General features: G+C 43.1%; 1 protein-coding gene across 1 annotated transcript in view; it reads right to left on the bottom strand.

The window, feature by feature from the left end:
• Positions 1-11328, bottom strand: part of LOC115108449 (neuroligin-1-like) — a 49190-nt gene extending 37862 nt beyond the window's left edge. Inside the window, exon 1 of the mRNA XM_065008511.1 lies at positions 11037-11328. Within this exon, the coding sequence (XP_064864583.1) occupies positions 11037-11328 (292 nt within the window). The remainder of the gene's footprint in view (positions 1-11036) is intronic.
• Between the last annotated feature and the right edge of the window lie 5641 nt (positions 11329-16969).

Raw genomic sequence — 16969 nt, 5'->3', positions numbered from 1 at the left:
GCCTCTCTCATCTTTTTAAGTGCGAGAACTTGCACAATTGGTGGCTGACTAAATACTTTTTTGCCCCACTGTATATGCTGATAATTCTATGGTATCATACAGTGCCTTCAGAAAGTATTCACACCCCTTGACTTTTTCCACGTTTTTTTTAATGTTTACAAATGAATAAAAAATGAAAAGCTGAGAAGTATTCATTTCCTTTGTTATGGCAAGCCTGAATAAGTTCAGGACTACACATTTACTTAAGAAGTCACATAATAAGTTACATGGACTCACTCTGCGTGCAATAATAGTGTTTAAGATTATTTTAAATGACTACCTCATCTCTGTACCCCAAACATACAATTATTTGTAAGGACCCTCAGTCGAGCAGTAAATTTCAAACACAGATTCAACAACAAAGACCAGTGACAGTTTCCAATGCCTCGCAAAGGGCACCTATTGGTAGATGGATAAAAAAGTAGACATTTAATATCCCTGTGAGCATGGTGAAGTTATTAATTACACTTTAGATGGTGTATGAATCCATCCAGTCACTACAAAGATACAGGCGTACTTCCTAACTCAGTTGCTGGAAAGGAAGGAAACTGCTCAGGGAACTCACCAAGAGGGCAATGTTGACTTTAAAACAGTTACAGAGTTTAATGGCTATGAAAGGAGAAAACTGAGGATGGATCAACAATATTGTAGTTACTCCACAATACTAACCTAATTGACAGAGTGAAAAGAAGGAACTTTGTACATAATACAAAATATTCCAAAACATGCATCTTGTTTGCAACAAGGCACCAAAGTAATAGGCAAAATTGTGACAAAGCAATTAACTTTTTCTCCTGAATACAAAGTGTTATTTGGGGCAAATCCAATACAACCCAATACTGAGCACCACTCTCCATATGTAAAACATAGTGGTGGCTGTATCATCTTATCAGTATGCTTGTAATCGTTAAGGACTGGGGAGTTTTTCAGGATAACAAATAAATGGAATGGAGCTAATCACAAGCAAAATCCTGGAGGAAAACCTTGTTCAGTCTGCTTTCCAACAACACTGGGAGATGAATTCACCTTTCAGCAGAACAATAACCTAAAACACAAGGCCAAATCAACACTGGAGTTTCTTACCAAGAAGACAGTGAATGTTCCTGAGTGGCCGGGTTACAGTTTTGACTCTAAAATGTTATGGCAAGACCTGAAAACAATTGTCTAGAAATGATCAACAACCAATTTGACAGAGCTTGAATAATTTTGAAAAAATTATAGGCAAATGTTGCGCAATCGAAGTGTGGAAAGCTCTTAGAGACTTACCCAGAAATACTCAGCCGTACTCTCTGCCAAAGGTGCTTCTACAAAGTATTGACTCAGTGGTGTGAATACTTATGTTAAGTAGATAGTTTTGTCATTTCTAAAAACATGTTTTCTCTCTGTATTTATGGGGTATTGTGTGTAGATAGATGAGAAAAATAATCAATTTAACCCATTTTGACTTCAGGCTGTAACAACTAAATGTGGAGTAAGTCAAGGAGTATGAATACTTTCGGAAGGCACTGTAAATACAACTGTAGCCTCTGAAAAAGAGCAGACCAGCAGTGACATGACTGGACAGAGGACCAGGGACCAAAGGGTAGCATGTGTCTGATTAGGGATGACACCTGCGTGAAAGGTGCTTCTTTTTTTATGAGAAGCCCCATGGTGAAGACAAACAGTGGTGAGCAGTGAGGAGCAAGAGTTTATTCTGGGGCAAATTACATACGTCGTAACCACATCCTTTACTCTGCCCCCTGGCCAGAGGCCTAGCCCCGCTGTAGCCCTCCTGCGGCCCTGTGCCCAAGTAAATAAAACCAGGAGATCAAAACAGCCCTTTGCAAAGTGATTTCCACAGAAACCCTGCTGAGACCAACATGAGTGTGAATCAACAGAATCAAAGAGCGTCCGGCAGCTGAACACATTGGAAGTGTTAATAAAACATTACCACAGCCCAGCAGCATATCTGAACATTATCGCTAGGCATGACGTGATCCTCACTTCAGCAGAACACTCAGAGGAGCGAGCACCATTCCTATGGGAATCAATCACCAGCCCACACTACCTCAAACAGGAACAAATTCCAAATGGTGATGAAGTGATCCTTTCATGTTTTATTAAAACCCCAGCACTGTTTTCTAATTTTGGGTATACTTATGGTCAATTGTGCTCCAAAATAACCCATCATAGGCTCTTGCGGCGAAAAATATACTCCAACAGGGAAATTGTGAATATACATTTGACTAGACTGATATAGATGACTAATTTCTTCCCCCAACCTAAATGATGGTGTGGTTTCAGAGAGAAAAGGCTTGGAACTGTAGAATACTGTATGTGGAATGACCGATCCACATGCACACACCACTTTGACCCAAGCGTATGAAAAGATACTGTGCCACTGATTCATTATAAATTGTCTTGGCAGAGAACAGAAACAAATGAATAGATCATCGTTGGCTGTGTTTTGTGCGTTCTCAGGGCTTCCTCTACAGAAAGGTTAATTGGGTAGGGTGCAGTTAGCTCTAAGTCAGACAGGACGGGTGATTTCTAACGGCTGTGACATTCCTGCCTGTTCTTCATGAGCCGTATGTGTGTGTGTGCCTAAGATGTCAGCGCAGTGAGGGGGAGACAGAGGCTGAAGGAGAGAGATGGGAGGAAATAGAGTGAGGAATGGGGATACCTAGTCAGTTGTCCAACTGAATGTATTCAACTGAAATGTGTCTTTCGCATTTAACCCAACCCCTGAATCAGAGAGGTGCGGGGGGCTGCCTGATTCGACATCCACGTCTTCGGTGCCCGGGGAACAGTGGGTTAACTGCCTTGCTCAGGGGCAGAACGACAGATTTTTACCTTGTCAGCTCGGCGATTCAATCAAGCAACCTTCCGGTTACTGGTCCAACGCGTTAACCACTAGGCTACCTGCCGCCCCTCATCCCTCATCCAGAATGGACTGGATGAGGATGAGACAGGGAGGCAGAAAGAGAAGGAGCAAAGCACAATTTCCTAAGGAGAGATGTGAGATGAGTTGGAGGGAGGGTGGAAAGTTTCAATGGTCCAGAGAGGTGAGGGACAAGCAATGCTTTCTGGGTCAGTCCCGAGTCCAGTCTGGGGTTGGGAATACCATCCATGCAGGACCCAGTCCATCACACTGCAAGCTAGCCTGTCCTGTAATTTTCTCAATTAAATTCTTCATGTGATGTGGAATGAAAATGACACAAACTGGAAGGGATAGCGTTGACAACCTGGAAACAATACAATTGGATGACATTGTGACAATGTTACGGAATGCCTTGTGAAGTAACAGTTGACTTCATGTATTCCATGCTTATATAACACTACTGTAATATATGGGAGGGAATTTCTGGCTATTCTTTAGAGCCACTACTCTGCACAAGTGACCATCTGTCTGCCCATGCTGTGTGTGTGTGTGTGTAGTCTGTGTGCGCATACCCTATGCCCTCGTGTGAGTGTTTAACCATGAATTGCTTAGGCTTTTAACTTTCCAAAGAAAGAGCTGTCTAACAAGCTGTCCTGTTTGACATTAAACAAATTGTCAGGAAACACACAACCTCCCCCTGTTAAAGCCCAGCGCATATCCACACCTCCCAAATAATACCACCCCCTTATTTTGAGAAGGTCAAGTGCACCCTCCACAGTCACACACGTATGGAGGGGAAGTCATAAATTACAGCCAGAGAGAGGGCTCAACAATCAGCCAATTAACTCAGCCTCCAGAAAGGCCAATGCAATTTCATCTCCACAGTGCAGCACTGGCAGAGGCCGCAGATTCATTACTGCAGCGCCTGCCCGCCTTCCCATCCTGCCTCTGGTCCACACACACACACACACACACACACACACACACACACACACACACACACACACACACACACACACACACACACACACACACACACACACACACACACACACACACACACACACACACACACACGTGTTCATTTTGGCACTTTTTTATTTATTCTAGTCTTATTAATTTTGACTAAAATATTATTAAGTCTTAGTCACATGTTTGTCACTTGAATAATTATTTAGTTTTTTTCTGGGTCCCATTATAATATTGTCAATTGCCACTGAGAAATAGTTGTTTTTGTTGACAAAATGAATACTGACACACACAGCTCAGACCATTCATATTTCACACTTTGTCTTTTACACCTTTCTATCAATCCCCATTTAATACCTCTCTTCTCCTCTCATCACAGTATGGACAGAAAGAAGAAGAGAAGGTGAAGACAGGTGCTAAATTAAATGCAGAAGAAGAGAAATGGAAGACTATATACACGTTCCACAGAGCCTCTCTTCCACTCTCTCCTCATAATTGCCTCTTTTTTTTTACGTGTACCATCAACGCATTACGAATGGCAAGAGCAGAAGTTCCATTCTGAGATAATTATCACAATTGTAGCCTAACTGGTCCCTCTTTGTCGAGAACCTTTTTATTATTAATAGTCATTGTACAATAACGCATGTACTATTTTCAGTGTTTACAATGGGTGGGTCTAATGCTGAATGCTGATCGGTTAAAACCGCATTCCAACCGATGTCTATTCCACAACTTACCACCGGCTAAATCTATGGTGTTAAAATGCCTATTTACTCTGTTCCATCTGACTGCGCAATCCACTGTTTCATCTGCCCAGCCAAGCAATGTATAAACTTGATCACCACTATAAAAATCAACACGACATTATCTCACATTTCTTTTAGACTAACATTTAGTTTTCAACAGAGGAGATTTGTATAAATCTTACTGTCTGTCACTCCGACATTTGCAACATTGTTTCAATATTCAAATTCGATCTCCAGCTGTCCCATAGTAATGAATATGTCAGGGGTTGGGACGAGACAGACTAGTAGGCAGAGTTTCTCAGCCAGTCGAAATCATGCATCAGCTGGCATCATTTTTATGGATATAAACAAAGAAACAAAGTGCAGCTAGTTTGCAGTCTTTCCAGCTTCAGTTTGCAGTGATTATGTTAGCTGTGTTGTTGGCTAGTTCCTCTGAACAACAGTGTCCTGTCGAGTGAGCACATTTTTTATGCCAGACAAAATAAAGCCTTATTAGCTCATTGTTATGGATGTATCCAAGTAGAAAACAGTTCAAACAAATGCAAATGTGGCTACTTTGCTGTTATTCTGGCTGCACTTTTTGACGTGACTAAGTTAGCTGTTGTTGGCTAGCTAGCAAGCAAGGGATAAGAACTTTTCCAGACGGTATGGCAATGGAACATTTCGAACGAACGACTTGGTCGAGCCCATAGATACAGAACAAAAATACTGAATGACTCTAGCAACCAAACTAACAGAAACGATTGACAGAACGATTGACCAGCCGGCTTGGCTAGTAACCCTAGACTTGTGGAAGCTTGAAAAAGTATGAATAAATACCAATATTTCCTCAAAACACCGGCTTCTCTGGCATTATTACTTAAATAGGTTGGTAGGACTTCTTTCTCACTTCCCAGGTCAGCAATCCCACATTCACCCCATAAAAATAATAAGGCAAAGGATGATGATCACTTTTGATTCAGATTAATGGAAGAGATTACAAGAAAGACAACAGTGTAGTAGACTGACATGCCAGGATATTGGGAAAATCTTTGGACTGCTTGATTACGGGGATTACTTTCAATAAGCAACGTGTCTGTTCTAGAAGCACAAGCATTTCGCTACAACACATTTTGCTACACTCGCAATAACATCTGCTAACCATGTGTATGTGACCAATACAACTTTATTTGATTGATTTGTTCTCGTGCACAGTTTGACAATCTGCAAATGAGCCTGCAACATGAGACTTCAGGGGGAAACAAAGATAGCGTTGATAAATACCTGTAAACTAATAACTATTTACACAGTATATACTACAGTATAACCATTCATTTGTTTATAAGACAACAGAATAAACACCGATAAACCCACCCAACCCTGCAGAGCAGCACTCATGGTCATGGCATGAGTAAGGGCCAAACAAACAGGCGTTTGCACCACACAAGACATAACAGGATTACAATGTCAGACCAAACAGGATTACAGACAGGAATTTGCCCTCACATTGTTCATGCGTTTTTAAAAGACCGAATTAGACAGTGATAAATATTTTCACACAGTTTGCCAAGAAAGAGAAAAAGAGACACTACAACTCTCTCACTTCAACAGAGTGCCTAGTTGTTTTAAAACTGTCCCTCAGTGTTGAGGAAAAAACTTTTGTGCTCAACAAATTAGTCATGGTGGGTGGGTATTCCATGGCATCCTAAGCGTGTGGTGAAATCATTCCATTGACTGATGTCACTATGGATGAAGTCACTATGGATGAGGCATGGGGGGGAAGAATTTGTATTAGCATTACTTTAAATGACTGGTACAGTGCCTTGCAAAAGTATTCATCCCCTTGGCGTTTGTCCTATTTTATTGCATTACAACCTGTAATGTAAATAGATTTTTATTTGGATTTCATGTAATGGACATACACAAAATAGTCCAAATTGGTGAAGTGAATTGAAAAAAAACTTGTTTAAAAAAATTCGTGCGAGTATATGTATTCGCCCTCTTTGCTAAGAAGCCCCTAATTAAGATCTGTTGCAACCAATTACCTCCAGAAGTCACAATATTAGTTAGATTGCACACAGGTGGACTTTATTTAAGTGTCACGTGATCTCAGTATATATACACCTGTTCTGAAAGACCCCAGAGTCTGCAACACCTCTAAGCAAGGGGCACCGCCAAGCAAGCGACACCATGAAGACCAAGGAGCTCTCCAAACAGGTCAGGGACAATTTTGTGGAGAAGTACAGATCAGGGTTGGGTTATAGAAAAATATCAGAAACTTTTAACATACCACAGAGCACCATTACATTTTTTATTTAAAAAGATTGAAAGAATATGGCACCACAACAAACCTGCCAAGAGAAGGCCGCCCACCAATACTCACGGACCAGGCAAGGAAGGCATTAATCAGAGAGGCAACAAAGAGACCAAAGCTGGATCTGCAAAGCTCCACAGCAGAGATTGGAGTATCTGTCCATAGGACCACTTTAAGCCGTACACTCCACAGAGCTGGGCTTTATGGAAGAGTGACCAGAAAAAAGCCATTGCTTAAAGAAAAAAATAAGCAAACACGTTTGGTGTTCACCAAAAGGCACGTGGGAGACTCCCCACACATATGGAAGAAGGCACTCTGGTCAAATGAGACTAAAATTTAGATTGTTGGCCATCAAGGAAAATGCTATGTCTGGCATAAACCCAACACCTCTCATCACCCCGAGAACAACATCCTCGGCATCATGCTGTGGGGATGTTTTTCATCATCAGGGACTGGGAAACTGGTCAGAATTGAAGGAATGATGGATGGCGCTAAATACAGGGATAATTCTTGAGGGAAACCTGTTTCAGTCTTCCAGAGATTTGAGACTGGGACGGAGTTTCACCTTCCAGCAGGACAATGACCCAAAGCATACTGCTAAAACAACACTCGAGTGGTTAAAGGGGAAACATTTCAATGTCTTGGATTGGCCTAGTCAAAGCCCAGACCTCAATCCAATTGAGAATCTGTGGTATGACTTAAAGATTGCTGTACACCAGCGGAACCCATCCAACTCGAAGGAGCTGGAGCAGTTTTGCCTTGAAGAATGGGCTAGATGTGCCAAGCTTATAAAGACATACCCCAAGAGACTTACAGCTGTAATTGCTGCAAAAGGTGGCTCTACAAAGTATTGACTTTGGGGGGTGAATAGTTATGCAAGCTTAAGTTTTCTGTTATTTTGACTTATTTCTTGGTGGTTTCACAAAAATATTTTGCATCTTCAAAGTGGTAGGATGTTGTGTAAATGAAATGATACAAACCACCCAAAAATCCATTTTAATTCCAGGTTGTAAAACCACAAAATAGGAAAAATGCCAAGGGGGTAAAAACTTTCAGAAGCCACTGTATGTACAATCCTGTTACTCTGGTTGTGTAAATTTCTGTTTTCACCTAACTCTGTACCTAATCCACTACGGCTGTGCACATCTCGTGTTCTTATCTCGTGTTCTTGGGCCACCCTCTGTACTCTGAAACATGCATGTTCGGAACGAGGTATCTATGTTCAAGTCTCTCCTTATCCTCTATTCTAAGAACGCACAGTTCTTAGTACTCACAGGATAACACAGAGGTTGGTTCGACACATTGAGACAGTTGTGGTGGATTAAGGAAATGTAACAAGGTTGGGCTGTATAAGACAAGCCCCAACTCAGAATCGCGGAGCTCTCACTCTATTCACTTGTGTGTGTGGTGTGACCTGCTCCCTAATTAATACGTTTTGAATAAAGAAATAACTTGAATGCTGACTGCCCTTGTCTCTACTCATTTATTAGAATTTCCATGACAGACCTGTTGGCCCTGTTTGCCTTCCCAGTGTATAATTAAGCAATAAGGCCGGGGGGGGGGGGGGGGTGATATATGGCCAATATACCACGGCCATGGGCTGTTCTTAAGCGCAGCACAACGCAGAGTGCCTGGATACAGCCGTGGTGTATTGACCATATACCACAAACCCCTGAGGTGACTTATTGCTATTATAAACTGGTTACCAATGTAATCAGAGCAGTAAATATAAATGTTTAGTCATAACTGTGGTATACAATCTGATATACCACGGCTGTCAGCCAATCACCATTCAGGGCTCGAACCACCCAGTTTATAATGTAGCATTTAGTGTTCTCTGTGTATTTCAATACAATTAATGTGACTGTGAATAACTAACACACAGTTGATCACTTATCCTTCTATCCCAAGACACTTCCAGTAAGGCTGCATGGCTCAGAAAGACATGTCAACACAATGGAACTGTCACACCCTGGCCATAGAGAGGCTTTTATTCTCTAATTTGGTTAGGCCAGGGTGTGACTAGGGTGGGCATTCTATGTTATTTTTTATATGTTTTTGTATGTTGTTGGTTTTGGCTGGGTATGGTTCTCAATCAGGGACAACTGTCTGTCGTTGTCTCTGATTGAGAACCATACTTAGGTAGCTCTTGCCCACATGGGTTTTGTGGGTAGTTGTTTTCTGTTTTGTGTATTGCACCTTGCAGAACTGTTCGTTTGTTGTTTCTGTTCAAGTGTTCGTATTTATTAAACGTATTATGAATACTTACCACTCTGCACCTTGGTCCTCTTCTCCTTTTCCCGACGACATTCGTTACAGGAACACAAAAAACACAGTAGGTTTGGAAGATTTTTATCAAACCCTTGAGCTCGAGGTTAACCTTACATAAAGCACAGAAATACTGCATTACAATCCACAAAAGGAGGTATTGGAAAAAACTAACACAGCTACCTTCTCACAGAGAACTAGAAACATGCTATACAATCTATGGAATGCACTTCCAAGGTGTCCCAGTCCCAGAGCAACATCTCTTTCTTGGTTTACAAAAACAGGTCAGATTCAATAGCTGAAATGCTTTTTGTTGTGTCAAGTATTCCTTATGAAAGAGAAAGATATTACTAATCAACTCTAGAAAGTGTTTTGCCAACCAATGCCAGTCCCTCTCTCTCATCTCCATGTACACTACAGTACATCCATAAGGCTGGATAGTTAATTGCGCCAAATCTCAGCATGCACCCCTGGTGGAGCAGCCCAGCGTTCTGTGTGTTTGGGCCTTATTTACTCTTCAGCACTGCTCGCATCTCACCATCAATAATTCTGTAAGAAGCCTATGGCCTCTCTCCAGTTTTATTTCCTTTTAATCTCTGGTTGGTTTCTCTGTACCAGCCTCATGTTATTTAATTACCTGTATAACTTTTCTTTAAAAGGTCCATTGCAGTCATTTTTATCTCAATATCAAATCATTTCTGGGTAAGAATTAAGTACCTTACTGAGATTGTTTTTCTATTAAAATTGTCAAGAATAATCAAAAATAGCTTCTTAGCAAAGGGCGATTTCTCAAGCAAGAATTTTGCTAGATCTGATTGGGAATGGTCTGAGTGGGGAAGGGAAAAGTGAAAACTAGGTGTTATTGGTTATTACCGCATGGTGATGTCACCATGGAAGGACAAAACTCCATCCCACCTGTCACATCCTGACCATAGAGAGGCATTATTTTCTATGGTGGAGTAGGTCAGGGCGTGACTGGGGATTTAGTCTAGGTTATTATTTCTATGTGGGGTTCTAGTTTTGTTTTTCTATGTTGGTGATTCCCAATTAGAGGCAGCTGGTAATCGTTGTCTTAAATCATATTTAAGTAGCATTTTTTCCACCTGTGTTTTGTGGGATATTGTTTATGTGTAGTTGCATGTTAGCCATCAATTGTTGTCACGTTTCGTTTAGTCTTTATTGTTTGTTGTGGGGTTCACTTATTTCTAATAAAAGACGTGGAACCCAGATCACGCTGCACATTGGTCCGAGTATTATTCATGACAGAATCTCCCACCACAACAGGACCAAGCAGCGTGCGCAGGAGGAGAGGGTAACATGGACTTGGGAGGAGATTCTGGATGGGAAGGGATCCTGGACTTGGGAGGAAATCCTGGCAGGACAGGATCGCCTTCCTTGGCGGGAGACACAAGGAGAGAAGGGAGGACAGCAACGACAATGGGTTTTGCGGCCACAGAGAAAGCCCAAAAGACAGCCCAAAATATTTGGGGAGGAGGCACATGGGGTGGTCAGCGGAACCGAGGAGTGAGACAGAGCCTGTGTGGGAGTCGATAGAAGAAGGTAATGAGAGATACCGGAGAGAGGTTGTGGAAAGGAGTATGCTGCAGTGCAGGCGTGTTGAAATGCACCCTTCTCAGCCCGGCACCATCTGTGCCAGATCTACGCACCAAGTTTCCAGTACGCCTTCACAGCCCAGTACGTCCTGTGCCAGCTCCTCGCACTTGCCGTGCGAAGTGTGTTAAAGTTCTGGTACAATTGATGCCGGCTATACGCACTAGGTCTCCAGCGGGCCTTCACAGCCCAGTACATTCTGTGCCAGCTCCTCGCACTTGCCGTGCTAGGTGTGTCATCGAACCGGTACCATTGATGCCGGCTATACGCACCAGGTCTCCAGTACGCCTCCACAGCCCAGTACATTCTGTGCCAGCTCCTCGCACTTGCCGTGCTAGGTGTGTCATCGAACCGGTACCATTGATGCCGGCTATACGCACCAGGTCTCCAGTACAACTCCACAGCCCAGTACGTCCGGTGCCAGCTCCACGCACCAGGCCTCCAGTGTGCCTTCCCAGTCCAGTGCGTCCTGTGCCTGCTCCCCACACTCGCCCTGAGGTGTGTGTCACCAGTCCAGTGCCACCTGTGCCGGCCCCACGCATCAGTCCTCCAGTGTGTCTCCCCAGTCCAGAGCTTCCGGTGATGGTTCCCAGTCCAGAGCTTCCGGCGACGGTCCCCAGCCCAGAGATCCGGCGACGGTTCCCAGTCCAGAGCTTCTGGCGACGGTTCCCAGTCCAGAGCTTCCGGCGACGTTTCACAGTCCAGAGCTTCCTGAGGCGGTCCACGTCCGGAATCTCCTGTGACGGTCCATTGTCCAGAACCTCCTGCAACGGTCCACGGTCAAGAACCTCCAGCTCCAGGGCAGGAGCCTTCCTCTATGCCGATGCACAGTCCAAGCACGGTGTCCAGTCCAGCTCCAAGGCAGGAGCCTTCCTCTGCGCCGATGTCCGGTCCAAACATGGCGTCCAGTCCAGCTCCATGGCAGGAGCCCTCCTCTGCACGGATGTCCAAGCCAGGGTCGTTGTCCTGTCCAGCTCCATGGCAGGAGCCCTCCTCTGCAGTTTCTTCCTCTGCGCCGATGTCCAGTCCAGACACGGCGTCCAGTCCCGCTCCATGGCAGGAGTCTTCCTCTGCACCGATGTCCAGGCCAGGGCCGGTGTCCAGTCCTGCTCCATGGCAGGAGCCTTCCTCGGCATCTAGGTCCAGTCCAGGCACAGTGTTCAGCCTGGGCCAATGGCTGGATCCGCAGGATGAGCGGGTTCTTCGGCCCACACTAGAGCCGCCACCAAAGATGGTGGATCCGCGAGCTGAGCGGGTTCTTCGTCCCGCACCAGAGCCGCCACCGACACTAGACACCCCCCCTAACCCTCCCTTTTGGTTTCAGGTTTTGCACCTTGGGGGGGGGGGGGTACTGTAACATCCTGACCATAGAGAGCTCGTATTTTCTATGGTGGAGTAGGTCAGGGCGTGACTGGGGGTTTAGTCTAGTCTTTATTTCTATGTGGGGTTCTAGTTTTGTTTTTCTATGTTGGTCATTTTGTATGATTCCCAATTAGAGGCTGCTGGTAATCGTTGTCTCTAATTGGGGATCATATTTAAGTAGCATTTTTTCCACCTGTGTTTTGTGGGATATTGTTTATGTGTAGTTGCATGTTAGCACTCCATTGTCGTCATGTTTTGTTTAGTCTTTATTGTTTAAAAGATGTGGAACCCAGATCACGCTTCACATTGGTCCGAGTATGCTTCCAACTATCGTAACACCACCACAACAGGCTGAAATTTTAGGTGGTCTTTTCAAACAGCTTTTACACTAAAAGGGCATTAACATAATTTTCACAATTTTACAGTATTATTCCAACCTTATAGTGTGGAAATATAAAACACAGGAAAATCATGTTTTACTGCACTGGGCCTTTAAAGGGGGCATGTTATTCTTTTGTATCATGAATCAAACATTGCAGCGTTTCTCATAAAGCTGAAAATGAACAACAGTTCTCATTAGCCACAGTTGTTGGAGGAGAGGGTGTTTTCTGTAGTTCAACACAATCGGTCACCACACACGTTCTCAATATTGTTTTTATTAACTTTTCTGCTCTTTTGCACACCAGTACTTCTACTTGCACATCATCATCTGCACATCTATCACTCCAGTGTTAATTTGCTAAATTGTAATTACTTCGCTACTGTGGCCTACTTATTGCCTTACCTCCTCATGCCATTTGCACACACTGTATATATACTTTCTTTTTTCTATTGTGTTATTGACTGTACGCTTGTTAATTCCATGTGTAACTCTGTGCTGTTGTTTGTGTCGCACTGCTTTGCTTTATCTTGGCCAGGTCGCAGTTGTAAATGAGAGCTTGTTCTCAACTAGCCTATCTGGCTAAATAAAGGTGAAATAAATCAAAAAAATAAGTCCAACAACTCTCTCTCTCTCTCTCCCCAACATGACCTCACTCTTCACGGTTGGATGATCATTATAATGTACTGCAGGATCTACTACAGGAATCACAGTCATGGAATCACTGTTTGTTTTCTGGATGTTTTTCAAACAAGGAATATCCCTCCATAAAAGACTCTTGACAGATGATTCAAGCCTGCTACAGTAGCTGTAAACCCCACATGAACCTGCTCTCCCTGCTCCTCATACTGAGCTTGAAGTAAGACAAGATGGAGTGTTGCATCTTCATGGTTTGTGAGGTGTACTTTAAGACATTAAGTACACTGCTCATGTAGATGTGGAGAGGGTCGTCTGCGTGTCCAATTAGGTGTGTTGTGATAGCGGGCCAGCTCTTTAAGCCCACTGAGCGATGTCTCATGCTGGGAAAGGTAGCTTCAGGGAACGACACTGTGAAGTGAGAGGATAGGGTGCTTAAAAGCAGTTGTAAGAGAGAGAAATTCACTGTTAACAGAGTAGCCAGCATTTGGCTGGAAGCAGCAAACTACAGGTTTCTCCATTAAAGCAGCATTTTCTCAAAGCCCGATGGTGAAACAGAAGTGTGTAATAGAGGGGTGGTAAACAGTGTATTGAGATTTGGTCGCATTATACAATACATTACTCAGATTTCCCTTCAGAGTCCAAGCAACTTGAAACGTGCAGTATCTGTTCTGCTGGCAGACAAATTAACAGAAGCCTCCCTGTGGGGTCTTCTAGCTTGATGCATTGCATAATTCTTAATTTCATGTGCATTCCCGACTTCAATAAACTTTACACACACACACGTTTAGAATGCATGATTACATAATGAACCAAAGCTGCAGTGGATGGAAATGGGAGCTGTGTGGTTTTAAACAGTGTGGAGCTTAAGTTATGTGGACATTTTCTTTAGTTAGGAAGAAAACTTTCAAAGTGCTCTCAAGTAACTTTTCTTCAAAGAAATTCCTGATAGTGTTTGAGTTTGCAGCAATGAAAGAGTTGTAGGCTGAATGGCTATGGTTACCATATTCCTGATGGAGACATGAAGACAGAGAATCCGTAATGCTGTATGAAATTTGTCAGACAGTTAAGGGGGAAAAAAAGGTAATACATACGAAATAACTGAAGTGATTTGCATCCATATGTAATTGGGTATCAATTAGTATTTCTGTGCCAGTAGGCCTATTGAGAATAGCTGTGTGCCGTTGGAGTTTCTAACTTCAAAATATTATATGAGTCTGCTGATGTCTCTAAGCTAACAGAGTGCATAGCAGACTGAAAACTGACATGACTCTGAGGGCAATTAATGGGTCAAATAATGACATTAGCACCTGTGAGAGTGTTCCAGAAATACTCTTTAAAAAAAAAGGGCAAGGACATGTTCTCATGCCAGAGAAAGCCTGAGGTAGCTTTTAATATTTCAACACAAACCTAGCAGAGCTGGCCAGACAGGTGAAAAGCACAGGTGTTGGCAGCACAGCAATCTGAGTTTGACTGGAGCACGGCCAGATATATCCATGGAAAGTGTATTGGCACATAGTGTAGCAGTAAAAGACAAGCAAAAAAAAACTCCCAGGCCTGGTATATGCTCATTTAATAATGCTCAATGGAAAACGTGGGTGATATAAGCTTTTACTGTGGCTATTAATCATGCATAAGAGTAGCAGCAGCCACACCACTGCTGCCTGAACCAGAGACGCATGCATTCCCCGTATCAGAAATGTCACCACATGCAGCTTTTGGTATTTTGGGGAAATGAAGCACTCTCAGGGGAGGAAATGCATTCATATTGTAAATATCAACCTTTCTTTAGATGTGTAGGAGCCGCTGAGCCCTGTCACCAAATATAGGAGTCCAATAACACCATGGAAATTAGATTTTTTTTTCTCGCTCTCTCTTCGAGTGGCTTGTACACTGCCTTGCCCTACGTTAAGAATCATCAAGATGCCTGACTTGAGAGAGCAAGAGAAATTTTCAAAAGAAAGGCCTATACTGGACTGGAAGGCTACAGGGATTACTCAAGTCACAGAAGAGTAGGAGTTTATCTTGCTTTAAAAAGTCCTGCAGTACAGTGCATTCGGAAAGTATTCAGTCTTTTTCCACAATTTTATACATTACAGGCTTATTCTAAAATGTATTAAAAAAATGTTTTTCCCTCATCAAATCAAGACAATACACGATAATGACAATGCAAAAACAGTTTTTTTTTTGCACATTTATTATAAATAAAAAACGTATATCACATTTACGTACACTACCGTTCAAAAGTTTGGGGTCACTTAGAAATCTCCTTGTTTTTGAAAGAAAAGCACATTTTATGTCCATTTTCAGCTTGTAATCGAACCCACAAATGCTGATGCTCCAGATACTCAACTAGTCTAAAAAAGGATACTTTAATCAGGACAACAGTTTTCAGTTGTGCTAACATAATTGCAAAAGGGCTTTCTAATGATCAATTAGCCTTTCAAAATGATAAACTTGGATTAGCTAACACAACATGCCATTGGAACACAGGAGTGATGGTTGCTGATAAAGGGCCTCTATACGCCTATGTAGATATTCCATAAAAAAATCTGCTGTTTCCAGCTACAATAGTCATTTACAACATTAACAATGTCTACACCATATTTCTGAACAATATGATGTTATTTTAATTGACAACAAATGTGCTTTTCCTTCAGAAACAAGGACATTTCTAAATGACCCCAAACTTTTGAACGGTAGTGTAAGCATTCAGACCCTTTACTCAGTACTTTGTTGAAGCACCTTTGGCTGCAATTACATCCTAGAGTATTCTTGGGTATGACGCTACAAACTTGGCACACCTATATTTGGGGAGTTTCTCCCATTCTTCTCTGCAGATGCTCTCAAGCTCCGTCAGATTGGATGGGGAGCATCGCTGCAGAGATGTTCTATCAGGTTCAAATCCGGCCTCTGGCTGGGACACTCAAGGACATTCAGAGACTTGTCCTGAAGGCACTCCCGTATTGTCTTGGCTGTGTGCTTAGGGTCATTGTCCTGATGGAAGGTGAACCTTCGCCCCAGTCAGAGGTCCTTAGCGCTCTGGAGAAGGTTTTCATCAAAGATATGTCTGTACTTAGCTCCATTCATCTTTCCCTCGATCCTGACTAGTCTCCCAGTCCCTGCAACTGAAAGACATCCCCACAGAATGATGCTGCCACCAACATGCTTCACCGTATGTATGGTGCTAGGTTTCCTCCAGACGTGATGCTTGGTATTCAGGCCAAAGAGTTTAATCTTGGTTTCATCAGACCAGAGAATCTTGTTTCTCATGGTCTGAGAGTCTTCATGGTACTTTTTTGGCAAACTCCAAGCGGGCTGTAATGTGCCTTTTACTGAGGAGTGGCTTCCGTCTGGCCACTCTACCATAAAGGCCTGATTGGTGGAGTGCTGCAGAGATGGTTGTCCTTCTGGAAGATTGTCCTTCTGAAAGGTTCTCCAATCTTCACAGAGGAACTCTGGAGTTCTGTCAGAGTGACCATCGGGTTCATGGTCACCTCCATGACCAAGGCCCTTCTCCCCAGATTGCTCAGTTTGGCCAGGGGGCCAGCTCTAGGAGGAGTCTTGGTGGTTCCACAGGCCACTGTGTTCTTTAGGACATTCAATGCTGCATGTTTTGGTACCCTTTCCCAGATCTGTCCCTAGACACAATCCTGTCTCGGAGCTCTACAGACAATTTGTTCGACCTCATGTCTTGGTTTTTGCTCTGACATGCACTGTCAACTGAGGGACCTTATATATACAGGTGCGTGCCTTTCCAAATCCTGTCCAATCAATTGAATTTAGCACAAATTGTAAAAACATCT

Source organism: Oncorhynchus nerka, linkage group LG24 (assembly GCF_034236695.1).
Source record: "Oncorhynchus nerka isolate Pitt River linkage group LG24, Oner_Uvic_2.0, whole genome shotgun sequence".
Classification (NCBI taxonomy): Eukaryota; Metazoa; Chordata; class Actinopteri; order Salmoniformes; family Salmonidae; genus Oncorhynchus; species Oncorhynchus nerka.
This window is presented reverse-complemented; position numbering and strand designations above follow the sequence as displayed.